General features: G+C 44.1%; 1 protein-coding gene and 1 non-coding gene across 10 annotated transcripts in view; both read left to right on the forward strand.

Moving 5' to 3' along the window:
* Positions 1-25,945, forward strand: part of DIP2A (disco interacting protein 2 homolog A) — a 116,777-nt gene that overhangs the window by 56,129 nt on the left and 34,703 nt on the right. For all 9 annotated transcript variants that reach the window (XM_019017760.4, XM_019017759.3, XM_063702561.1 and 6 more), the window contains 5 exons: positions 19,458-19,549; positions 22,511-22,621; positions 23,927-24,050; positions 24,408-24,517; positions 24,989-25,091. In XM_019017760.4, coding sequence (XP_018873305.1) covers positions 19,458-19,549; positions 22,511-22,621; positions 23,927-24,050; positions 24,408-24,517; positions 24,989-25,091 — 540 coding nt within the window. The remainder of the gene's footprint in view (positions 1-19,457; positions 19,550-22,510; positions 22,622-23,926; positions 24,051-24,407; positions 24,518-24,988; positions 25,092-25,945) is intronic.
* Positions 15,999-16,103, forward strand: LOC115931878 (U6 spliceosomal RNA). Its single transcript, XR_004068305.1, has one exon. It is a non-coding gene; the product is annotated as a U6 spliceosomal RNA (small nuclear RNA).

Here is a 25,945-nt window from a genome sequence, read left to right on the forward strand (position 1 = left end):
CTTTGGGGCTATTGTGTATAGTGCTGTTAGGGACATGCTTATGTGAGTTTCTTTGTGAGAATATGTAGGCATTTGTGCTAGGTATAAATGCAGAAGCAGAATTGTTCAGCATTAGGACATACTGCCAAACAGTTTTCCAAAGGCATTGCCGCAGTTTTCACTCCCACAGGCGGTGAGTACGTGAGGGGTTCCAGTTAACTCTTTTCTCACCAGCTTTTGATATTGTTTATTTCATTATAGTCTTTGTTGTAGGTGTGTTGTAGCACAGGCTAATTTGCATTTGCCTGGTGACAAATTATGCTTTTCATATGCTTATTGGTTGTTTGAATATCCACATTTATGTACTATTCAAATATTTGGCTCATTTCTCTGTTTGCTAATGCTTTCATCTTTCTTTTTTATTTTTTTCTGTGAGAAAAGGTTTCACTCTGTCACTCAGGCTAGAGTGCAGTGGTGCAATCATAGCTCACTGCTGCCTTGACCTCCTGGGCTCGAGATGCTCCTGCCTCAGCCTCCTGAGTAGCTGGGACCATAGGCTCACATCACCACACCCAGCTAATTTAAAAAAAACAAAAAACAAAAAACTTTTTTTTGTAGAAATGGGGGTCTCCCTATGTTGCCCAGGCTGATATCGAACTCCTGGCTAAAGCAGTCCTCCCATCTTAGCCTCTCAAAGTGCTGGGATTACAAGTGTGAGCCACTGCACCTGGCCTCTTATTTCTTTGTATGTTTCAGATAGGCATGTTCCGTGAGATACATGTTTTGCAAATGTCTCCTCACTATTTGGATTGCCTTTTAACGCTTTTAATTATGGCTTTTAATGAATGAAAAGTCTTAATGTAATCTAACTTACCTGTTGTTTTTTTTTCCTGTATTGTAGCTAAGTTTTTGTCTAATTTAGAAATTTTTTACCAAACTTAAGGTCACAAAGATATTTTCCTGCATGCTCTTCTAAAACCTTTATTGTTTTACTTTTCACATTTAGGTGTGATGATCCATTTAGAATTTAATTTTGTATATGGTATAAAGTTGGAGTCATTTTCTTATGAGTATCTAACTGACTCAGTATCATTTATTGAAAAGACAATCCTTTCCCCAAAGTACTGCAGTGTTAACTTTGTTATATAGTGGGTGAAAAATGTACTTGCGGGTCTGTTTCTGGGCTCCTGTTGACAGGGGGTGTTGTCAGTCTGTTGTCTCTCCACGCTCTGAATCACTGTAGCATTAGGAGTCCTCTTGCTCTGTGATGGTTCCTCAAGATTGCCTTGACTCTTCTTGGCTCTTTGTATTTCCAAGTAAACTTTAGAATTAACTTGTCAATTTCCATAAAAATTACTACTGAGATATTGATTGGCATTGCATTGAATCTCTAGTTCAATTTGAATAGAATTAATGTTTTATAGGTTGAGAGCATCCCAAATATGAAAATCCAAAATCCAAAATGCTCTAAAATCTGAAACTGCTTGAAGCTGACATGATGCTCAAAGAAAATGCTCATTGGAGCATTTTGGATTTCTGATTTTTGGACTTGTGATGTGATGCTCAACTGGGAAATAAATATAATGCAAATATTCCAAAATCTAAAAAAAAAATTGAAATCCCAAACACTTCTAATCTCAAGCATTTCGGATAAGGGATACTCAACCTGTATTACAATTATGGAATCTTCCAGTTTATGATTGTGGAATATTTTGCCCTTTTTAAAGGCCTGCTTCAATTTCTGTCAGTAATGTTTTTATACTTTGGAATACAGAAGTCTTGAGCATCTTTTATTAGATTTATTCCTGTTACAAGTGCTGTAATTTGTAATTTTCTCTACTGATTTGTTGCTTATATACAGAATTGCAATCTATATTATTATTATTTTAAAATGATGACTTTGTGCCGGGCGCGGTGGCTCACACCTGTAATCCCAGCACTTTGGGAGGCTGAGGCAGGCAGATCATGATGTCAGGAGATCAAGACTTTCCTGGCTAACGCGGCGAAACCCCGTCTCTACTAAAAAAAAATACAAAAATTAGCCAGGCGTGGTGGTGGGCGCCTGTAGTCCCAGCTACTTGGGAGGCTGAGGCAGGAGAATGGCATGAACCCGGGAGGCGGAGCTTGCAGTGAGCTGAGATCGCACCACTGCACTCCAGCCTGGGCAACAGAGCTAGACTCCATCTCAAAAAAAAAAAAAAAATGATGACTTTGTATCCAGTTATCTCACTAAGTTAACTTATTAGTTCTTTGTTTACTCATAATTAGAAGTTTGTCTATATATCTTTTGTATTACCTGTCTACAAAAATCACATTATTGGTGAATAATGATAGTGTTATTTTGTCCTTTCCAATACTTATACTTTTATTCTTTTTTTTTTTTTTTTGGTTTTGTTTTTTTGCACAAGCTAGAACCTCCAGTACAGTGTGAAATAGAACAGTGTTGAAGAGTGGGCATTCTTGCCTGTTTTTCCATCTGAGGAAAAGCCTGTGGTAATTAAGTATGATGTGTTCTGTAGTTTTGTTTGCTTGTTTGTTGGTAGAAACTCTGTCAGATTAAGAACGTTCCCTTCTCCTTGTTTGTTAAAAGTTGTTATCATGAGTTGGGATTGAATTTTGTCAAATGCTTTTTCTGCTGCTAGAAAGATGATCATATGATTTTCCTCCTTCATTAATTTGGTGAATTATTTTGATTAATTTTCTAATGTAAAGCAGCCCTTCATTTGTAGAATAAATCCCACTTGGCCATAATATCTTACCCTTTTAAATATACACCCAGATTTAATTTGCCAATAAGTTGTTTAGGATTTTTACGTCTGTTTTCATTAGAAAAATTAATCTGTAATTCTTTAAGAAAGGAGCTCATTGCCAGCCTTTGATGAGTATGACTAGCTCACAGCCTCAACTGTTAAACCAGCGTCCAAATATAGGTCATGCTATTGGCAGAGCAGTCCCTGGCCAATGGCCAAGTAAGGCAGTGGGACAAGGGCCTAGTTTCTGTTAGCATGGACTTTCCTTAAAAACAGCATTGGGCTTGTGGAGACTGTCAGTTCTACATTGTGGCTTGACAGCTCCTCCTGCCCAATCTTGCTACCTGTCTTTTCCTATCACAGATTTTTATTCTTTAGTAATCCTTTGCATGTCTGAGCCTGTCTCAGTGTCTGCTTTGTGAAGAACCCAGCCAGTGACACACTTCCTCTTTTTTTTTTTTTTTTAATTCTCCTTGGCTTGCAGTTTAAGTCTGCATTTATTTACAAAGTGTAAGATATTACTACCATTGTGTGTATTTATTTATTTTTTTGAGACAAGGTTGTGTTCGGTCACCCAGGCTGGAGTGCAGGGGCGTGATCTCGGCTCACTGCAAGCTCCACCCCCCAGGCTCAGGTGATCCTCCCACCTCAGCCTCCCTTTTACCTGGGACCACAGGCACACACCATCATGCTTGGCTACTTTTTTGTATTTTTAGTATAGTCGAGGTCGTTTTTTTTTTTTTTTTTTTTTTTTAATGATCGTTCTTGGGTGTTTCTCGCAGAGGGGGATTTGGCAGGGTCATAGGACAATAGTGGAGGGAAGGTCAGCAGATAAACAAGTGAACAAAGTTCTCTGGTTTTCCTAGGCAGAGGACCCTGCGGCCTTCCGCAGTGTTTGTGTCCCTGGGTACTTGAGATTAGGGAGTGGTGACGACTCTTAACGAGCATGCTGCCTTCAAGCATCTGTTTAACAAAGCACATCTTGCACCGCCCTTAATCCATTCAACCCTGAGTGGATACAGCACATGTTTCAGAGAGCACAGGGTTGGGGGTAAGGTCACAGATCAACAGGATCCCAAGGCAGAAGAATTTTTCTTAGTACAGAACAAAATGAAAAGTCTCCCACGTCTACCTCTTTCTACACAGACACAGCAACCATCTGATTTCTCAATCTTTTCCCCACCTTTCCCCCCTTTCTATTCCACAAAACCGCCATTGTCTTCATGGCCCGTTCTCAATGAGCTGTTGGGTACACTTCCCAGATGGGGTGGTGGCCGGGCAGAGGGGCTCCTCACTTCCCAGTAGGGGCGGCCGGGCAGAGGCGCCCCTCACCTCCCGGACGGGGCGGCTGGCCGACCCCCCCACCTCCCTCCCGGACTGGGCGGCTGGCCGGGCAGAGGGGCTCCTCACTTCCCAGTAGGGGCGGCAGGGCAGAGGCACCCCTCACTTCCCCGACGGGGCGGCTGGCCGGGCGGGGGGCTGACGCCCCCACCTCCCTCCTGGACGGGGCGGCTGGCCGGGCGGTGGGCTGACCCCCCCACCTCCCTCCCGGACGGGGCGGCTGGCCAGGCGGGGGGCTGACCCCCCCACCTCCCTCCCGGACGGGGCGGCTGGCCGGGCGGGGGGCTAACCCCCCCACCTCCCTCCCGGACGGGGCAGCTGGCCGGGCAGAGGGGCTCCTCACTTCCCAGTAGGGGCGGCCGGGCAGAGGCGCCCCTCACCTCCCGGACGGGGTGGCTGGCCGGGCGGGGGGCTAACCCCCACCTCCCTCCCGGACGGGGCGGCTGGCCGGGCGGGGGGCTGACCCCCCCACCTCCCTCCCGGACGGGGCGGCTGGCTGGGCGGGGGGCTGACCCCCCCACCTCCTTCCCGGATGGAGCGGCTGGCCGGGCAGAGGCGCCCCTCACCTCCCGGACGGGGCGGCTGGCCAGGCGGGGGGCTAACCCCCCCACCTCCCTCCCGGACGGGGCGGCTGGCCGGGCGGGGGGCTGACCCCCCCACCTCCCTCCCGGACGGAGCGGTTGGCCGGGCAGAGGGGCTCCTCACTTCCCAGTAGGGGCGGCCGGGCAGAGGCGCCCCTCACCTCCCAGACAGGGCGGCCGGCCGGGCGGGGGGCTGATCCCCCCACCTCCCTCCCGGATGGGGCGGCTGGCCGGGCGGGGGGCTGACCCCCCCACCTCCCTCCCGGACGGGGCGGCTGGCCGGGCGGGGGGCTGACCCCCCCACCTCCTTCCCGGACGGAGCGGCTGGCCGGGCAGAGGCGCCCCTCACCTCCCGGACGGGGCGGCTGGCCAGGCGGGGGGCTAACCCCCCCACCTCCCTCCCGGACGGGGCGGCTGGCCGGGCAGGGGGCTGACCCCCCCACCTCCCTCCCGGACGGGGCGGCTGGCCGGGCGGGGGGCTGACCCCCCCACCTCCCTCCTGGACGGAGCGGTTGGCCGGGCAGAGGGGCTCCTCACTTCCCAGTAGGGGCGGCCGGGCAGAGGCGCCCCTCACCTCCCGGACGGGGCGGCCGGCCGGGCGGGGGGCTGATCCCCCCACCTCCCTCCCAGACGGGGCGGCTGGCCGGGCGGGGGGCTGACCCCCCCACCTCCCTCCCGGACGAGGTGGCTGCCGGGCGGAGACGCTCCTCACTTCCCAGACGGGGTGGCTGCTGGGCAGAGGGGCTCCTCACTTCTCAGATGGGGTGGCTGCCGGGCGGAGGGGCTCCTCACTTCTCAGACGGGGCCATTGCCAGGCAGAGGGTCTCCTCACTTCTCAGACGGGGCGGCCGGGCAGAGATGCTCCTCACATCCCGGACGGGGCGGCAGGGCAGAGGTGCTCCCCACATCTCAGACGATGGGTGGCCGGGCAGAGACACTCCTCACTTTCCAGACTGGGCAGCCAGGCAGAGGGGCTCCTCACATCCCAGACGATGGGCGGCCAGGCGGAGACGCTCCTCACTTCCCAGACGGGGTGGCGGCCGGGCAGAGGCTGCAATCTCGGCACTTTGGGAGGCCAAGGCAGGCAGTTGGGAGGTGGTTGTAGCGAGCCGAGATCACGCCACTGCACTCCAGCCTGGGCGCCATTGAGCACTGAGTTAACGAGACTCCGTCTGCAATCCTGGCACCTCGGGAGGCCGAGGCTGGCAGATCACTCGCGGTTAGGAGCTGGAGACCAGCCCGGCCGACACAGCAAAACCCCGTCTCCACCAAAAAAATACGAAAACCAGTCAGGCGTGGCGGCGCGTGCCTGCAATCGCAGGCACTCGGCAGGCTGAGGCAGGAGAATCAGGCAGGGAGGTTGCAGTGAGCTGAGATGGCAGCAGTACCGTCCAGCTTCGGCTCGTAGGCATGTGGGGAGGGGGAGGGGGAGGGGGAGGGAGAGCGAGAGCGAGAGCGAGAGCGAGGTCTTGCCATGTGGCCTGGGCTGGTCTCCAACTCCTGAGCTCAAGCAGTCTGCCGGCCTCCCTCCCAAAGTGCTGGGATTACAGGCGTGAGCTCCCATGCCTGGCCCATTGTTTTTTGTTTGTTTGTTGTTTTAACCAGCCATACATTTTTATTCTTTCTTTTACTATATACATTCCTTCCTGAGATTCTGTATTTTCCTGGGTAATCATTTCCTTCTGGCCTGTAGAACTTCCTGTATGTTCGTTATACTGTAGGTTTGCTGGCAACTTCATTTTTGAAGGTTATATTTCGTGGTTGTTTATCTTCTTTCAGCAGTGCAAAGATATTGTTATAGGCTTTTGAGAAGATGCCAGACCATTGTTGCTCTATTGACAGTAATGTGTATGGCCGCTTAAAAAGTGTTCTTTTTATTTGAATTGCAGCCGTCTTACTATGACATATTTAGAGGTGATGGTCTTTGAAAATTTCCTGTGATGTTCTTTGAAATTTTCAGGATGTCCACAGGGCTTCTTCAATCTGTAGAATGGTGTCTTTTATCTGTTTGAGAAAAATTACAGCCATCTTCTCTTACTATATTGCTTCTTCCTCACTTTTTTTCTTCTCTCCTTCTGGGACTCCACTTACACTTGTACTTTTTCCCTGAGTCCTACGTGTTTAATGTTCTTTTTTACATTTTGCATTCTTTCTTATATATACTTCAATTTGTATATTTTCTATTTTCCTTTATTCAAATTCTTTAATCTTGTCTTCTGAAATTTCTTTTTTTTTTTTTTTTTTTTTTTTGAGGTGGAGTCTGGCTCTGTCACCCAGGCTGGAGTGCAGTGGTGCCATGTCAGCTCACTGCAAGCTCCGCCCCCCGGGTTCACGCCATTTTCCTGCCTCAGCCTCCCGAATAGCTGGGACTACAGGCGCCTGCCACCGCACCCGGCTAATTTTTTTGTGTTTTTAGTAGAAACAGGGTTTCACTGTGTTAGCCAGGATGGTCTCGATCTCCTGACCTCATGATCTGCCTGCCTTGGCCTCCCAAAGTGCTGGGATTACAGGCGTGAGCCACCGCTCCTGGCCCTGAAATTTCTAATCTGCTGTGAAATCCTGATGAGTTCCTTATTTTAGATACTGCCTTTTCAGTTTAGAATTTTCATTTCTCTATTATAGTTACTATTCTAATACTCTGGAAAAATTTCTTATTATTCCATACATTTTCCTAATCTTTGCTTCTGCTGCCTTGAATACACACATTAATTATTGTAAATGAAAGTCTTTGTTAGCTAACACCAACATCTGGATCACCTTTGGGTCTGTTGCTCTTGTCTGTGTTTTCTCTCTCTCTTTTTTTTTTTTTTTTTTTTTGAGACAGAATCTTGCTCTGTTGCCCACACTGGAGTGCAGTGGTGATCACAACTCACTGCAGCCTTGACTTCTTGGGCTCAAGAGATCCTCCCACCACAGCCTCCTGAGTAGCTGGGACTACAGGTGCACAGCACTACGCCCAGCTAATTTTTTCTTTCTTTCTTATTTTCTTTTTTTTATAGAGACGGTGTTTCACTGTGTTGTCCAGGCTGGTCTTGAACTCCTGGGCTCAAGTGACCTGCCTGCCTCAGCCTCCCAAAGTGCTGGATTACAGGCGTGAGCCACCATGCCTGGCCTTTTTGATTGAATATTGTATGTTGTGTATAAAAACATTATGGCAGGTCCAGACAATGTCATCTTCCTTAAGAGAAACCCCTTTCTCCTCCAAGTAGAGTAGTGGCTGGCTGGTCGCTGCAGTCCAGTCATGCCTGGCCCAGCCGGCCTTTGCTCTCCTCTGGCTCTCCTGGGCTTTCTGCCAGTGCCTGGTGTGTCCATGTGTCTCTTTCCTCTGATGGCTTCCCAGCCGTGGCGTTGGTCTCCTCGTGGCTTCTTAACAACCCCATTCTGCTTTTCAGGGGTTTTCCACATGGGCTCTTGGTCTCGTGCTGCACACAGCCAGAGGATTCAGCACATGTCCTGCAGGAGGTGGCTGTGCTCTCGAGACTCCTAGCCTCTACCAAAAGCTCTGCAGGTTTCTTCATGTCCTGGTGGGACTGCTCCAGGTGGATACTCAGCCCCCTGTGGGGGCTGGAATCCCTGAACATGGACAGCGTAAAGACAGTGAGCTCAGCTCACTTTCCGGAGGGTTTTCCCTCTCTGGAATCTTAACTCCTCTAGTTGTCTTTGCTGAGCAGCAACTTGCTGCCTCCAGGAGATCATTTCTGCATTTTATTCAGTTTTTAAACTCGTCTTAGGCAGGAGCGCTGGTCTGCCACCAGTACCCTCTCCTACTCGGAAGCAGAGTCTTCCACCATTGTGCTTTTAAAATTCATTCATGTTATTGCGTGTAGTTGTAATTCATTTATTTCTGTTGAGGAATGAATATACCAGAATTTACTTAAGCATTATGCTGTTGGTGGAATACATGGGCTGTATCCAGTTTTAGCTACTAGAAACAGTGCTCCCAGGAAGATTCTGGTGTGTGCCACGTGGTACCTAAGCATATGTTTCTGAAGGTTGAGTACTTAGGAGTGGAAGTACTAGGTCTGGGGTTACGGGCACCTTCACATTGATGAGATGGCACCACAGTTCTCCAGTTCACCCTTGCCCCATCAGTGTGGGTGGGCCCTACCTGCTCCCCATCATTATCAGCACTTGGTATTGTCAGGCTTATGAATTTTAGCTACTCTCGTGAGAATATGGTGGTATTTCATTGTGGTTTTAATGTGCATTTTACGGATAACTAAATAGATTGAGATCTTTCCTGTCATTTTAACTTGCTCTTTTGTTAAGTACCCCTTGAATCTTTTACACATTTTTTCTTTAGTGAAAGGCTGGGCACGGTGGCTTACATCTATACTCCCAGCACTTTGGGAGGCTGAGATGGGTGAATCACTTGAGGCTAGGAGTTTGAGACCAGCCTGGCCAACATGGCAAAAGCCTGTCTCTACTAAAAATACAAAAATCAGTCGGGTGTGGTGGCATGCGCCTATAGTCCCAGCTACTCGGGAGGCTGAGGCATGAGAATCGCTTGAACCCAGGAGGTGGAGGTTACAGTGAGCCAAGATTGCACCGCTGCACTGCAGCCTAAGTGACAGAGCAAGACCCTGTCTCAAGAAGTATATGTAAATAAAATGAAAACAAGTTTATTAAGAAAGCAAAGGAATAAAAGAATGGCTACTCCGTAGGCAGACCAGCAGCTTGGGCTGCTGGACTAAGAATACTTAGAGTTATTTCTTGACTATATGCTAAACAAGGGGTGGATTATTCATAAATTTTCTGGGAAAGGGGTGGGCAGTTTCTGGAACTGAGGGTTCCTCCCATTTTAGACCATCCAGGATAACTTCCTGATGTTGCCATGGCTGCTGTAAACTGTCATGGCACTGGTGGGAGTGTCTTTTAGCATGCCAATCATTGTAAGTAGTGTATAATGAGCAGTGAGTTCAACCAGAGGTCACTTACATTGCCATCTTCATTTGTGGGGACTTGGCCAGCTTCTTTACCACACATGCTGTTTTATCAGTAAGGTCTTTATGACCTGTATCTTGTACCGACCTCCTATCTCATCCTGTGACTTAGAATGCCTAACTTACTGGGGGTGCAGCCCAGCAGATCTCAGCCTTATTTTACCTAGCCCCTATTCAAGATGGAGTTGCTCTGGTTTAAACGCCTCTGACATATTTCCCCTCTCTGTTTTATAAGAGAAGCCTTAATTCTAAAGGTTGTAGAGGGACAAAGATTCATCTTCTATAACTTCTTCAGGCTGAACAGGAGTGATGACATTCCTGCCTATTAGGGTCTTTTATATTTGAGAAAGAAAGGAGCTAAGTCAGAAAGCATCAGTATGGTGAGGGCCATTCATAACGCCAAGAAAATTTGATATCTGGAAGATTAATAAGTGTTCGGTTTAAGAAAACATTGAGTAAGCTTATCCTGCATTCCTACACAGAGTACAACAGTGATATATTCCACAACAGTAAAACAAAATAAGTAAAATTATCCCAAGTAAATTAAATAGGGATTTTCATGAACTGGGTAACTGTTGGAACTAAGATGATATGGGATTGCTAGCTGATTCCAATGTGCCCAGAATTAGAATATTGATCTAGATATTTTTTTTTTTTTTTTTTTGAGATGGAGTCTCGCTCTGCTGCTCAGGCTGGAGTCCAGTGGCGCGATATTGGCTCACTGCAAGCTCCGCCTCCAGGGTTCACGCCATTCTCCTGCCTCAGCCTCCCAAGTAGCTGGGACTACAGGCACCCGCCACCACGACCGGCTAATGTTTTGTATTTTTAGTAGAGACGGGGTTTCACCATGTTAGCCAGGACGGTCTCGATCTCCTGACCTTGTGATACGCCCGTCTTGGCCTCCTCAAGTGCTGGGATTACAGGCATGAGCCACCGCACCCGGCCTGATCCAGATTTTTACATTACCCATCTCTCTTGTTTCTCTCTACTTTACTCAATTGTTAAAAGCTGTAAATAGCTCAAAAGAAAAGTTTTCTTGGCTCTGAAAAACAAAACAATGAATCAGCAACAATTTAAGCAAAAAGTCAAAACAAGTTACTTCTGTTTTCTACTGGTTCTATTAGTCCTATTAGTTCAGCTCATGTCAGAACAAGTTACTTCTGTCTTCTGTTAGTTCTGTTAGTCCTATTAGTTCAGCTCATGCAGTTAACTCCTGTTCAATATTCATGAACATTTTGGCTCTCCATGAGAGTCCTGAAAGTTTTTCCTCTATTCTAATGTCACAATCTCCAAAGTTATCAGAAACCTGCATTCAGAAACACCTGTTAGAGTTCTCTAGTTGATTATAAAACCGCCTTCTAAAGAGGACCAAAATAAGACAACAATTTTGTATGGATGACAGAATGCCTTAGGGCAGCCTCTACAAAAGCCACAATTGACTAGGAATTTTGATTACTTCTGTGACATGGAACAATTTAACATACCAATTATATTGATTAATAACATGTACTGTCATATCAGAGTTATAGAAGTTTCACATGATTTTGGAACACAAACCAATAACATATTTATACAAATACAGCCCAAAGAAAGCCAAGCATCATTTCATATCTGACAATGCTTGCTGTGTGATTTTTATACCAAATAAGCTGAATATGTCATTTTTTGGACTTGAGAGGACCTAATATCTAAAAGATTAATTAGGTCAGGAAAAGGCAGAATTTAGAGTATGATGTTGGAAAGTTTGTCAAATATTAAAGGTTTAAACGCTTGATATTACAAAATAGAATCCCAGGTCACCATAAGTCATTCATTTACCCAAAATGATAACTCAAAAAATTTTAAAAGGCAAAATCCTTTACTCATTAGTAGAAGGAAGACTTAGCTTTCCAAATAATCTGTCTCCTTTCTTTCCCTTCTTTTTCCTATAGTTTATTCAAAAGGCAAACAAAAATCTTTGTTTTCTTTTCTTTTTTTTTCCTGAGATGGAGTCTTGCTCTGTCACCCAGGTTGAAGTGCAGTGGCGTGATCTCGGCTCACTGCAACCTCCGCCTCCTGGGTTCAAGCAATTCTTCTGCCCCAGCCCCTGAGTAGCTGGGACTACAGGTGTGCACCACCATGCCTGGCTAATTTTTGTATTTTTAGTAGAGACCGGTTTTCACCATGTTGGCCAGGCTTATCTCAAACTCCTGACCTCAAGTGATCTGCCTGCCCTGGCCTCCCAAATTGATGGGATTACAGGCATGAGCCATTACACCCAGCCATCTTTCATTATTTTTTTAATGTAAAAATCCTGCTCAAGGGAGAAAGCAAAATTTCACCATTGCATTAGCGCATTATTGATGTCAAACCCAATTCTTAATAAAACCTTGTAGACAAATCTATTCAACCATAAGGTAAGATTCTCATAAACCTTTTATAACCCTTTACACTTTTTGTTAAAGAGCAGATTCATGCTCCAAGAAAACTGTTGTGCTTTTATTCCAGTATTCAATTTATGGAAAAACTGAATAATACCCCTTTAACTTTAGGCCAGTGTGTTCACACACAATTTCTTTTACAAGATTAATTTTTCACAAACCTTCCACAACTTGCTCAAACCTTCAGCATTATTCTATCCAACTGAAAATAATCCTTTAACCCTTTAATCTAGGCAAAAAAAAAAAAAAAAATCCACATTCCCATGACTTCTTACAATCTTTTTACCAAAAACACATTTCACTTTCCGTGCACATTTCACACCTTGCAGGTAGAACTGCTTTTCCCATAGTCCCATAGTCTCAAGTACATGTTACATTGTTAACCGAAGAAGCAGTTTATGACCGTAAAGTATTTAGCAAACCTAATATCTGACCTGCCTAATTTAGACCAAATGCCTACATTTTTGAAGATATTTTTATTTTACCAATAGTCTTTAAAACTGTCTTTATTTCCCAAAGGTTACTTAAGTCACATGAACTAAAAGGCATTACAGTTTTAATTTTTCTGACAAGATATTTGGTTTAAGTTCTTAGCATTTTTAAACCAATTAATCAAAGCTCTTTCATATATAAACATCACACACATAACATGTGAATAGACAGAAGATCCAGGAGATGTAAGATTTTCCATTTTCCAGTTTCTAAGTTTCTTAACTGGATTACTGGCTTCAGGGTGGAGCTCTTTGCTAAACAGGGCTAGGGAAACATGCAGTTTCTGGGGCATAATAAGTAGCTGGAAGGCAAAGCAGATTCCAAAAATCAAAGTTCTCATTTCTATACCAGATATTGGACCCCCAAAAAGGGAATCAGCCCATCCCCCATGGGAGTGTTATCTCTCAGTGGGGCTTGGGGGACATTTCCATACCTTCTAGGTGGCCAAGAGCATGCTTCTCTGATCCAAACATGCAGAGAGCTGTGTATTCCCCTACAACTGCCATTAGCTACCCCCAAAGTATATTTCCTCCCTAGTTATTACACCAGAGCTCTCTCAGCATGTGAAATCAAAACCGTCAGATAACACAGTGCTGCAAAACAGAGCAGAGCCTTAGATTTTGAGATTTTAAATTTTAAATTCCTGGGGTTTCATGAGGAAAACAGAGGTTCTTCCCAAAATGGGGTCTGTGGCGCCTCCTCTGTTTCCCCCAAGGAGTCCCAGGCTGTTAGACCTTGAATATCTGCTTTTAAGGTGACTTTTAACCATAGTGCTCTTTTATTTTTTTAATTAATTAAAAAAAAAATTTTTTTTTGAGATGGAGTCTTGCTCTTGTTGCCCAGGCTGGAGTGTAATGGCGTGATCTCAGCTCACCGCAACCTCTGTCTCCCAGGTTCAAGTGATTCTCCTGCCTCAGCCTCCCGAGTAGCTGGGATTACAGGCATGTGCCACCATGCCCAGCTAATTTTGTATTTTTAGTAGAGATGGGGTTTCTCCATGTTGATCAGGCTGGTCTCAAACTCCTGACCTCAGGTGATCCACCTGCCTTGGCCTCCCAAAGTGCTGGGATTGTAGATGTGAGCCACCGCGCCCAGCTTCTTATTTATTTATTTATTTATTTTTTGAGATGGAGTCTGGCTCTGTCGCCCAGGCTGGAGTGCAGTGGCGTGATCTTGGCTCACTGCAACCTCCGCCTCCCAGGTTCAAGCAGTTCTCCTGCCTCAACCTCCTGAGTAGCTAGGATTACAGGCGTGCGCCTGGCTAATTTTTTTTTTTTTTTTTTTTTTTTTTTAGTAGAGACGGGGTTTCACCATGTTGGCCAGGCTGGTCTTGAACCCCTGACCTTATGATCCACCCACCTCAGCCTCCCAAAGTGCTGGGATTACAGGTATGAGCCACTGCACCTGGCCCATAGTGCTTTTTTAAAAAATTCCTTTTAAATCTCTTATTACCCAACTTCAGCCAGGCCTTATGGCCAATATTTCTGACTTTGGAACTTTACCAAAGGTAACCTCCCAGGTGAAAACAATAAACTTTAGCCAATAAGCTACAGTATTGGGCACTTGGACTATTCCCAGAAGAAGTCCAGAGCATCCAATTCCGAGCTTGCAAAGGCTTTTAACTGCTCGAGATAACCTTTAGAGCTAACTACGATATGAACCCTCAAATTCCTGTTCACTCGGTGGAAACCAAGATAAAGTACCTCCATGTGGCTACAAGTCAACTCCCAAGGACAGTTTTCAACATGTGGTCTCTGGGCAAGATGAAGGAGCAGTTGCCCTGAGTAACAGAAAAGATGGAAAAGAGAAAGGGAGAAAAGCATTGCCTATGGCAGTATGGGGAAGGTGAGGAGCTCAGGGAGGCTGGAGAAAGACCCAGCCATTGCGGCGACGCTGAATCAAAAGTTCAGGCGGCCGCTTGTCAGTAATGAAGGGATCTTTTCCAGCTGTCCCGTCAGCTCTGGAGTTTCCCCTTTTGGGGAGAAAAAATGCTCCCATGTTCCATGATCCTGTACATGCCTAACCTTGTCACCCAAAGCCGTCAGCAAAGAGTGCAAGGCAGATGAATCCAGAGAGAATAGTGGTTAACATTCTGTAGTGCCAGATCCATTCTTGGCCACGAGGGACTTTACTGAAGGGGGACCCTCTAACCCCTTATATCTTAGGAAGGTCTGTAACCTTCCCAAGTTGGGCCTCGAACCCAGGTTTGTTCAAGTGCCCTTGCCTTTTATTAAGAGGGGCCTTTAACCCACTCTGTCTTAGGAGAAACTCTGACTCCCCTAAGTTGGGACTCTAACCCAATTCCATCCTTTACACTGGTAAATGCACCCCACTTACCCAAAGTCGGCCAATTGGTGCTGTGGTCTTATCTCCTTTGGGTCGGGGGTCTCCTCAGTATTGTCCCTTTGGAATTCACCGGGAAGATGTTCCCAGAAAGGGATCCTATTCCAGACCCCAAGAGAGGCTCCTTGGACCTTGTGCAAGAAAGAATTCAGGGCAAGTCAGTATAGTAAAGTGAAAGCAAGTTTATTAAGAAAGCAAAGGAGTAAAAGAATGGCTACTCCCTAGGCAGAGCAGCTGCACCTTTTCTAATACAGGATCATTTATAGGAATTTTTTGTATTATATTCTGGATACCAGCCTTGTGTCAGTAATACCTTGCAAGAGTTCTCTCCCTCTTTGTGGCTGGCTTTCCACTAATGGTAGCTTAGTGAACAGAAGTTCTATCAATCACCTTTTCTTTTATGATTTTTGCTTTTTGCTTTTTTTTTTTTTTTTTTTGAGACAGAGTCTTACTCTTTTTTGCACAGGCTGGAGTGCTGTGGCGTGATCTTGGCTCACTGCAGCCTCTGCCTTCCGGATCAAACAATTATTACGCATCAGCCTCCCAAGTAGCTGGGAGTACAGGTGTGCACCACCAGGCCTGGCTAATTTTTTGTATTTTTAGTAGAGTCAGGGTTTCACTGTGTTGACCAGGCTGGTCTCGAACTCCGGACCTCAGGTGATCCACCTGCCTTGGCCTCCCAGAGTGCTGGGGTTACAGTTGTGAGCCACCATGCCTGGCCCGATTTTTGCTTTTTGTGTTCTCTTTAAGTACTGTTTCCCTTGGCTGAGATCAAAACATTATTCCATTAATTTGGGAAAATGCTGTTGTTTTACTGTTCACATTTAGGTCTGCCATTCACCTGGAATGTGTTTTTGTGAATGGTGTGGGACTGGGTTCCTGGGTTCGTTTCTAAAGAGAGAGAACCTACTGTCCTGTTCTTGTCTAAGGAGGAGACAGCCCTTGCCCCACTCTTCTGTGGTGGCACGTGGGTCATCAGTTGAGTTGTCCACACATGGGTGGATCTGTTTTGCTGTTCTCTGTTGTATTTCATTGATTTATTTTCTTTGTGCCTATACCACACTCTCTTAATTGCCATAGTTTTATAATAAGTCTTGACATCTGTAGAGAAAGCCTGCCATCTTGTTTTCTTCTTCAAAAGTATCTTACATGCTCACTTTGGCAGCACATACACTAAAACTGGAATGATGTAGAGAAGATGAGCATGGTACCTCTGCAAGGATGACACACATTTGTGAAATGTTACATATTTAAAAAACTGAAAAAAAGAGTGTCTTAGCAATTCTTACCCTGTGCATTTCAGGATCCACTTTAGAATGAGCTTATCAGGTGTCACAATATACCTACTGAGATTATTAGCATTACTTTGAGTCTTAAGAGAATTAACACCTTTGCATTATTATTATTATTATTATTATTATTATTATTATTATTATTATTATTATTTTGAGATGGAGTTTCGCTCTTGTTGCCCGGGCTGGAGTGCAATGGCACGATCTCAGCTCACTGCAACCTCTGCCTCCCGAGTTCAAGTGATTCTTCTGCCTCAGTCTCCTGAGTAGCTGGGATTACAGGCGCCTGCCACCACACCCGGCTAATTTTTTTTATTTTTAGTAGAGATGGGGTTTCACCATGTTGGCCAGGCTGGTCTCGAACTCCAGACCTCAAGTGGTCCACCTGCCTCGGCCTCCCAAAGTGCTAGGATTACAAGCGTGAGCCACCGCAGCTGGCCACCTTTGCATTATTGAGTCTTCCAGCCCTTGGACATCTGTCTCTCCATTCAAATATTTTTTACTTTAACTCAGTAATGTATGATTTTCTGTGGGGAGATTTTGCGTATTTCTTGTGACAGTCTCAAGTACTTAGTGTGTGTGTGTGTTTTAATCTTGTGGTGGATACTTTCATCAAAAATCTTCATTTACTTTTTTTTTTTTTTTTGAGACGGAGTTTCGCTTTGTTGCCCAGGCTGGAGTGCAGTGGCACGATCTTGGCTCACTGCAACCTCTGCCTCCTGGATTCAAGCAATTCTCATGCCTCAGCTTCCTGAGTAGCTGGGATTACAAGTGCCTGCCTCCATGTCCGCCTGATTTTTTGTATTTTGGTAGAGACAGGGTTTTACCATCTCACCCAGGCTGGTCTTGAACGCCTCAGCTCAGGCAATCTGCTCGTCTCAGCCTCCCAAAGTGCTAGGATTACAGGTGTGAGCCACTGCGCCAGGCCTGTTTACTCTGTATTGCTAGTATGTAGAAATCAAATGGTGTTTGTATGTTGATATATTTAGCAGCCTTGCTAAATTCAGTTACAAAAGATTCATAAGCTACACCATCGTGTCATCTGCAAATAATGGTAGTTTTATTTCCAGTTGTTCAGCTTTTTCTCCCTTTTTGCACTGGCTAAGCCTTTCAGTAAAATGCTGAAAACAGACATCCTTTACTTACTTCTCTCAGAGGGGAAGCTTTCAATATCCAACCATTAATTATGATATTTCCTGTTGGGTTTCTAAAGATGCCCCTTATCACATTAAGGAAGTATGTTTCCTTTTATTCTGAGTTTAAGAAGGATTTCAAAAATCATTTAAAATCATTTTAAAATCATGAATGATTTAAACTGTTTTTCTTTTCTTCCATCTATTGATATGATTGTTTTATTTTTCACCTTTATTTTGTTAATGTGGCAAATTATATGGGTTTTCTGTTGAACCTCTTTGCATTCCTGAGATAAAACTGACTTCGTCATGATGCATTATTCTTTTTATGTAGCTGGATTCAATTTGAAATTCTTTATGCATTACAATTATTAACACCTTAAACTGACCTTTTAAAATAGGCTAAAACAGTGGTTTGAGTTGAGTTTTTTTGTTTTTTGTTTTGTTTTGTTTTGTTTTTTGAGAGGGAGTCTCACTCTTGCCCGGGCTAGAGGACAGTGGCACGGTCTTGTCTCACTGCAACCTCTGCCTCCTGGGTTCAAGCAGTTCTCCTGCCTCGGCCTCCTGAGTAGTTGGGATTACAGTGTGTGCCACCACTCCCAGATATTTTGTATTTTTAGTAGAGACAGGGTTTCACCGTGTTGACCAGTCTGGTCTCGAACTCCTGACCTCAGATGATCCACCCATCTTGGCCTCCCAAAGTGCTGGAATTACAGGCATGAGTCACCGTGCCCAGTCTAGTATTTTTTTTTTTCTCATTCATTTCTCAGGTCCCACAGTTCACTTATTTCATAGTGTTGCACCTGAGCTTCATATTATTACACGGGAAATTGAGCGCTCATTTGCAGGGCATGGCTGCTCAACCTGCTTGCAGTTGTGCCGCAGGGACTTAAAGGGCTCAGTGATGACTTTGTGTTGCTTCTTTGATAGGCTGCTTGGTGAGGGGGTGTTAAGGCTCCTTCAAGTGTCGGGGGTTAGACTCAGATTTCTCAGTCTTCCTGTCCCATGGTCACCCCTGCCTCTGTCGTCCTCTCTAGACACCCCCAGTCCTCTAGGCTTTTACTTTCTCTGTTGTCCTGTCTTCTTCAGTGAAGCTCTCCCCTATTGAGTGCCTATGAGCATAGCAGCTGCGCCAGGAGGGGTGTGTGGTGGGAAGGACCTCAGGATAAGAGCTGGTTCCTGGGCCCTGTGCCTGGCGTGAGGTCCTGATGGCTTTCCAAGTAAAGAATGGATGGCATTGATACCCGGATCACCTTTGGATCTGTTGCTTTTGTTTATATTGTCTCTTGATTTTTGGTCAGGGGAACTTCTCTTTGGGGATGGCTGGTATTTCAACATCTTAAATTTAACATATTAAATTAGGAATTTAACATGTTAAAACAAAGATATGACCCATTTCATGAATTGTTGTAAAGATTAAAGAAATTATGTGCTACTCTTACAAGTGAGGTAATTGAGGGATATTTAATGTAATGAAAATCCATTTACAATGCAATATTAATTTAAAAAGTAGGGTGAAGTATCTCATTGCTTGAAAATTATACAGGCATGTATATGTGTTTATATGTGTATAGCCGTATATATATGCACACATATGTACATATACATATGTATACCAAATACTGACTTTTTCTGCTTGCTTTTTTTTTTTTTTTTCTTTAGATAATGTCTTTATTGCCCAGGCTGGCTCTCACTGCAACCTCCACCTCCCAGGTTCAAGCAATTCTCATGCTTCAGCCTCCCGAGCAGCTGGGATTACAGGCACACACCACCACACTGAGCTAATTTTTTGTATTTTTAGCAGAGATGGGGTTTTGCCATGTTGGCCAGGCTGGTCTCAAACTCCTGGCCTCAAGTGATCTGCCTGCCTCGTCCTCCCAAAGTACAGGGATTACAGGTGTGAGTCACTGCAACCGGCCTCTGCTGGCTCTTCTGTAGTCCAAATTTTCTATAATAAAATCCTATTTTATTTTTGTATTAAGAAAAATAAATCTGTAAGCTATTTTTAAGAGAAAACAATGATGTTCATTACAACATTGTGCAGAATAGTTATTAGTTGGAAACTACCTAAATTTCCACTAATGGGGTAATGGTATATTTCGGGGTATTTTGGTTTCTACATTAAAATGTTAATTATTTGTTTCTTAAATTTTACATTGCTTAGTATTTTTATTTTGTTTTAGGTAAACTTTGGAGTCGGAGTTTAAAACTAGCTTATACTCTACTTAATAAACTGACAAGTAAGAATGAACCTCTACTTAAACCTGGAGACAGAGTAAGTAACTAGAATGTCACTTTGTTGGAATGAGCAAAAGCAGAGACTTAAATAATCTGTTTCATTGAAATTAGTGTTCTATCATTTAGTTAGAATTACAGCATTAATACAAGGGATTTAAAATCAGCAGTGAGGGCTGGGCGCGGTGGCTCACGCCTATAATCCTAGCACTTTGGGAGGCTGTGGTGAGCGGATTGCCTGAGCTCAGGAGTTTGAGACCAGCCTGGGCAACATGGCAAAACCCTGTCTCTACTAAAAATACAAAAAATTAGCTGGGCGTGGTAGTGCGTGCCTGTAATCCCAGCTACCCGGGAGGCTGAGGCATGAGAATCTCTTGAACCCGGGAGGTGGAGGTTGTAGTGAGCCAAGATCTCGCCACTGCACTCCAGCCTGGCGACAGAGTGAGACTCCGTCTCAAAGAAAAAAAAAAAAAAAAGCAGTGAAAAATATTAAATATGGCAAAGTTTGTGATGTAGAGTAAAGCAGCATTCTTTTTCTGCACTCGTTGTTTCATTGTTTGTGCACTGTTTCTTCATCTTCTTTTCTGTCTGACTTCATATATGTTGATATTAAAAATGTTAGATTCCAGAGCTTAGATTTTATGAATTAAAATCTAAAGGTCTGAAACCCTGCTGTGAAATTCTGTATTTTTTTCTCCTTCCCTATTCTATGTGTCCAGGTAACCTCCTTGTACCTATCTGCCAAAATAGGATGCTGGAGACTTATTCTCTTGTGCTACACTGCCCTATATAGTTGGCAGTAGCCATTTGGGGCTATTTAAATTAACCAAAATTAAATAAAATAAAAAATTTAGTTTCTTGGTTGCACAAGCCACATTTCAAGGGCTCAGTAGGAGTGTGGCTAGTAGCTACTGTATTTATAGATCAGAGGTAGAACATTTCTGTCATCATAGAAAGTTCTATTGGACAGTACTACTGTAGGCAAGCTGGACCAGACCGGAGGACCCTGGTATACTAGAAAGTCCAGGGTGGAAAATAGGAGAACATGGTGAAAATCAACATACCAGTGAAATCCCCTAGTGAGAAGGTCACCTGTGTCAGATCACCCAACAAGGAAACTGCAGGTTAACAAGCTGGCAGACAGTTCCAAGTAGCTCTTTCAGTGCCTAAGTCTTTAATGTGAACTATTAGCCAAGGACTTTTAAGAAGGAAATGTCAGTATGAGAGAAAATACCAAAAGACAAAGAAAAGGGAAGGGAAGAGAGGGAGTGAGAAAGAGACAAGAAAAGTAAGGAAGGGAGGAAAGAGGAAACAACAAGGAAAGCTAGATACAGAAAACAATGTTTCTAAAAAGTGAGTATTAATATTCTTGGAAATCAGAGATGAAGATGTTTCATAAGTCAAGAAAAGGATGCCGGTAGGAAAGACTAAGAGATGGAGAGCGGAGTAAAATAGGACAAAAAGACTCGATCAAGAAGACACAACACCTGACTGATAACTGGAGTCCAGAAAGAGAAAGGAGAACAGAAAGTAGAACATTTTAAATGAAAATAGTAATTCAGGACAATATCCCGGACCTGGAGAGTGTAAATATTCAAGGATGCACACCAAAACGCATGCCCATAATATTGCATAATACGAGGGGTACAGAAAAGAATCCCAGAGCTTTCAGGGGAAAAGTAGGATGTACACAAAGGATTGGCAATGACAGTGGCTTTTGGGATTTCTCATTGGTAAAACTGAAAGAGAGTGGAATGATGCTTCAAACATTCAGAGGGAATATAATTTTAACTTAAAATTCTATTCCCAGAGATTCAACAGATTTGAGAATAGTATAGCCATTTTCAGACATGCAGGACTCAGAAACGTTTGGCTCGCAAGCACTTTCTTGTCAAGTTCTTAGAAGATGTCCCTCAGCCACATGAGTGAGTGAGTGAGTAGGGTGGGTGCAAGCAGGAGGACCACAGTGGAGACCCCAGGACGATCACTGGCAGCAGTCCAGGGGGCAGCACAGCCACCATCAGGAGAACCAAGACTCCAGGGTGGGGTGGAATCCTCAGCACCCACCATCAGGAGAACCGAGACCCTCAGCAGTGGAGTCCTCAGCAGCAGGGGACACTCACGGCTCTCCTGAGTGGGTGGTTATTTGGAAAATGGTACTGGTGGGTATTTGGAAAATGATACTGGTGGGTATTTGACCCATCTGGGAGTATTTTAAAACAAATTAGCTGGAGAATACACAGAAAGCAACGCAAGTAGAAATGGAGGTAGCTGTTATCAGAAAAGAAAGGAAATGTGTACTTGGCTATAAAAATGTAAACAGTTTAAGAATAATACTTTATGATATGTTGTGCTCATAGATGAGATTTTATGCAACGCTTTAGAATGAATTCAAGAATCACTAATTTTCTTGAAAAACATTCTTACAAGGAAAAAGACTTTCAGATTCTTGACTTGCAAGAGAATATCTTTGGTTAGGTGAATCATAATAAAATGGACAAGGTCACAGTGATTGAGTTGAAGAAATTGGTGGCAAATTCTGCCTCCTGTAATACTACACTTTATAAAAGTGAGCACAGCTCTTCCTAACAAATTCTGTAAAAATATACTTTCCATACCAAACATCTAGTCTCAAGGTTATAGGTTACATTCTGGGCAACCACTGTTAAAACCAAATTTTGAAGGAGAACCTTGCCCTTTTCAACAAACAAACTTGTTAGAAACTAAATTTCCAGACCTCAAGTACAGAGTATAGATACAGCTTAAATTTTGTCTTACGAAGTCAATGCTTATTGGTTATTCATTGTTGCGTGTTCTCAAAGGCCCTGAGTCAACTGTCTCTACTCAGTTAAATACTATTTGGACTTGTGCCTTATGGTTTCAAGCACAATTATTACAATATTTGGGGCTTACAAAAATTTTATTTATAACTAGCTTTTAATTTAACTAGATATTGTAAAAATTGGAAATTTGGAATATTCATTTCTTTGTACTGTTGTAGGTGGCGCTCGTGTTTCCGAATAGTGACCCTGTGATGTTCATGGTTGCATTTTATGGGTGTCTCCTGGCAGAGCTGGTTCCTGTCCCCATAGAAGTGCCATTAACAAGAAAGGTAGCAAACCCATGGCTCAGGTCCCGTGTGGTTCGCTTCTGAACTTGATACCAGCAGTATCTTACTTCCTTTTCACTCATGTGGGCAGGCAGCAAGCAGCAAGCAGCTGTTTTGACAGAGGAGAGAAAGCTAGTAGTCAACAGGCTGGCCAGGACTCAAGAGAAATCAGATGCCGTTTTGCCTGCCTCTCTTCTTGTTAATGAGAGGGGCACTGAAAACCGTTTTGCTGGTGATGCTCCCACACCACACTCTTATTAGGTGGGGCTGTTCTATCATCTACGTGAATTTCCCAACAGAAATGATAGCCATTTTTTCCTTTAATGAATAGAATTATGATTCAATAAGATTTTGTTCAACTTTTCCTCAAAACCATATGTTTATAGAAAATAATTATTATTTCTTAGGGATAAATATATCATTACAGTGATATAGCTCACTTCTCAGTGGCAGTTTTGAATAAACAAGATGGAAATTATCTTGCGTTTCTGTTCACTTACATGACCGTAGGCAGTTTCTCTTGCTGATAAATTATTAATGTGGGGTCTTGCTGATCTAGGTATCTGTAACATTTTTGATATAAATATCAATAATCTGATTACTGAAAAAAATATCATTTAGGAGTAGACAAGGCATGAATTTGAGAAAATTAGTTTTCTGTCATCCTGTCCCAGAATTCAGGCAGTTGTTAACAGGAGCATTATCCAGAAATATTCAAGAATCCCAAAAGTAAAATTTGCAAATAAAACTAGTGTATCTCAAAGGATAATATATGATGAGCAGGTATTTGAATGCAGTGATTCTTAGGAGTAAAACTAGAGATTTGTCAAATTTATATGAAGAAAATGACAGAATACTGCTGAGGGACACAGAAGACTTGGCTACAAGGAAACATGTTTCTGTGTGGAAATAATTTAATATTGTTAGTGACCAGGCCTCTCCAGATTAATTTGTAAATTTCAAACATGATTCAATAGAAATTTCAATGCCATTAACTTTGGAGTTTATTAAAAATGCTTCTAAATGTCATTTGTAAGAATAAACTTTGAGAAATTCGCCCATTAAACTTTTATATTTCACCACAAATACAAACCAAAATTATCTTTTAAATTTAAACATAGTTGTCACATTTTCATGAACTATTTCTGTGAAAAGATCATATATATCAATAATGGGACTGAATTATTCTGGAAGTTTTATGAGGGATGGAAAAAAGATCTGTTCTCTGTGCATGGCCTGGAGCACCAAGGGTCTGGGGCTGTGGCTGCTGTGAGCACCCCACCCCACACGTCACTCTGCTTTCTGCAGGATGCAGGCAGCCAGCAGGTTGGGTTTCTGCTGGGCAGCTGTGGAGTCTTCTTGGCCCTGACCACAGACGCTTGTCAGAAAGGCCTCCCCAAGGCACAGACAGGAGAGGTGGCAGCTTTCAAAGGTGAGGCCCCCCAAGGGAAGGGGGAGTCAGTGTTCTGACTGTGGTCTGTGTTAAATGCATGGTGTTCCAGAAATTAAACATGACAGAGGTGTCTGGGTCTTCAGCAAAAGTGATCCCTTGTTTGAGTCCTTGGTGAATCTCGGTTTTCATCTGGCTTCATGTCTCGACCTGTACTGTCTAATATAGTAGCCACTGGCCGGATGTACCTTTTTAAATTACATAAAATGAAACGAGACTAAAACTTGCACTCCTTATTCGCTCAGTAGCTAGTGCTGCATGTTGGAGGCGCAGGCTTCGAGTGTGGGGAGCAGATGCCTCTGACTGCTTGCTGTTCTGTGTGCTGTCTGTGTGTCACAGGTTGGCCCCCGCTCTCCTGGCTAGTGATTGATGGGAAGCATCTAGCCAAGCCCCCAAAGGACTGGCACCCTCTGGCCCAGGACACAGGGACTGGGACCGCCTACATTGAGGTAATGACTGTTCCTAACTTAGAGAATGTAAAAACATGTCCCACAGGCTTAAGTCTTGCTTTTCATAAGAATGTAAGTTGCTATTCTTTTTTGTTAAGTTTTGGCCTAAGAGTTCTTGTTTTATCTCTGCCCTGGAAATACAGAGTGTCATATAGATCCTTGCTCAGATCCTTCCAGGTTTCTCTCTCATCTAATTCTCTCCTAACTGGCTCCCTGGGGATGCAGACAGTTATGAGGGAGCCCATGGCGCACCATTGCCCTCGGGCACCTGCCCAAGAGGAGCCACAACTTCCACTGAAGCATCCCCTCAGCGGCCAGGGTTTTGCCATGTACCTGGGCTGCTGGTTAGAGGCCGATGGTTAGAGGAGAGACACTGACCACTTCTTCTTTTGAAGATTCTATCAGTCTCCATTCTGTCTGTTGTCACCTCTAGAAATACCACATCATGTTTTTTTCCTTGAAATCTTTCAGTATAAAACCAGCAAAGAAGGCAGTACGGTGGGGGTCACAGTGTCCCACGCATCCCTGCTGGCACAGTGCCGGGCTCTGACCCAGGCGTGCGGGTACTCAGAAGGTAAGGGCTCTCGGGGGTGGGGAGGTGGCCCCTCCAGCCTCACACAGATACCTGACGTACCTAATCATGTGACTGTCGCTGCACCTGTCAAAACCACGCCTGGGTGGTGCCTTTGCCCATTAATCCAGGTCATGCCAGGTAGGGAGATGCACCGTCTTTAGCATGCTTATGGGGTCTCTGTGGTTGTGCTGGCCAAGAGGGCACACGGTGTCTCTTAGCAGAGTCCAGATAACCCCATCAGGGTTGTTTTCAGTAAATGCACATGGATGTTGATTTTATGGAACACGGAACCTATATCCCACTGATTGATTTATACACAGTGCTGGGTTCACAGGCCTGCCCTGGGGGGCTGGCTTACTCTGTGACATACTGAGGGTCAGGGCATTTTTCATTCAAAAAGAGGAAAACACTTTAGTTTTTTATTACTTTATCTATGACTGTAGTTTTGACCTCAGCTGTCATGGATATAAATATATAAGTAGAATCTTTATGGTTATAGATGATCTGTTGGTAAAGTATAGTCAGCACCTGATTTACTTCAAACGTCAGATACTTAACTTGAGATATTTTTAAATTAATATTATTTAATTGTAAGTACTAATTGTATATATTTATGGGGTACACTGTGACAAATAATTTTAAAAACTGTAAAAATGGACTCATAGTAGTTTTCTTACATTGTAATACTGGAATTGAACAAAACTACAGAGTGAAATTGAATGGTATGTTTAAATATCTAAAATATAGGTGTTTAGGCCAGGTGCAGTGGCTCATACCAGTAATCCCACCACTTTGGTAGGCTAAAGCAGGAGGAACACTTGAGGTCAAGAGTTTGAGAGCAGCCTGGACAACAT

The sequence above is a fragment of the Gorilla gorilla genome, chromosome 22 (assembly GCF_029281585.2).
Source record: "Gorilla gorilla gorilla isolate KB3781 chromosome 22, NHGRI_mGorGor1-v2.1_pri, whole genome shotgun sequence".
NCBI lineage: Eukaryota > Metazoa > Chordata > Mammalia > Primates > Hominidae > Gorilla > Gorilla gorilla.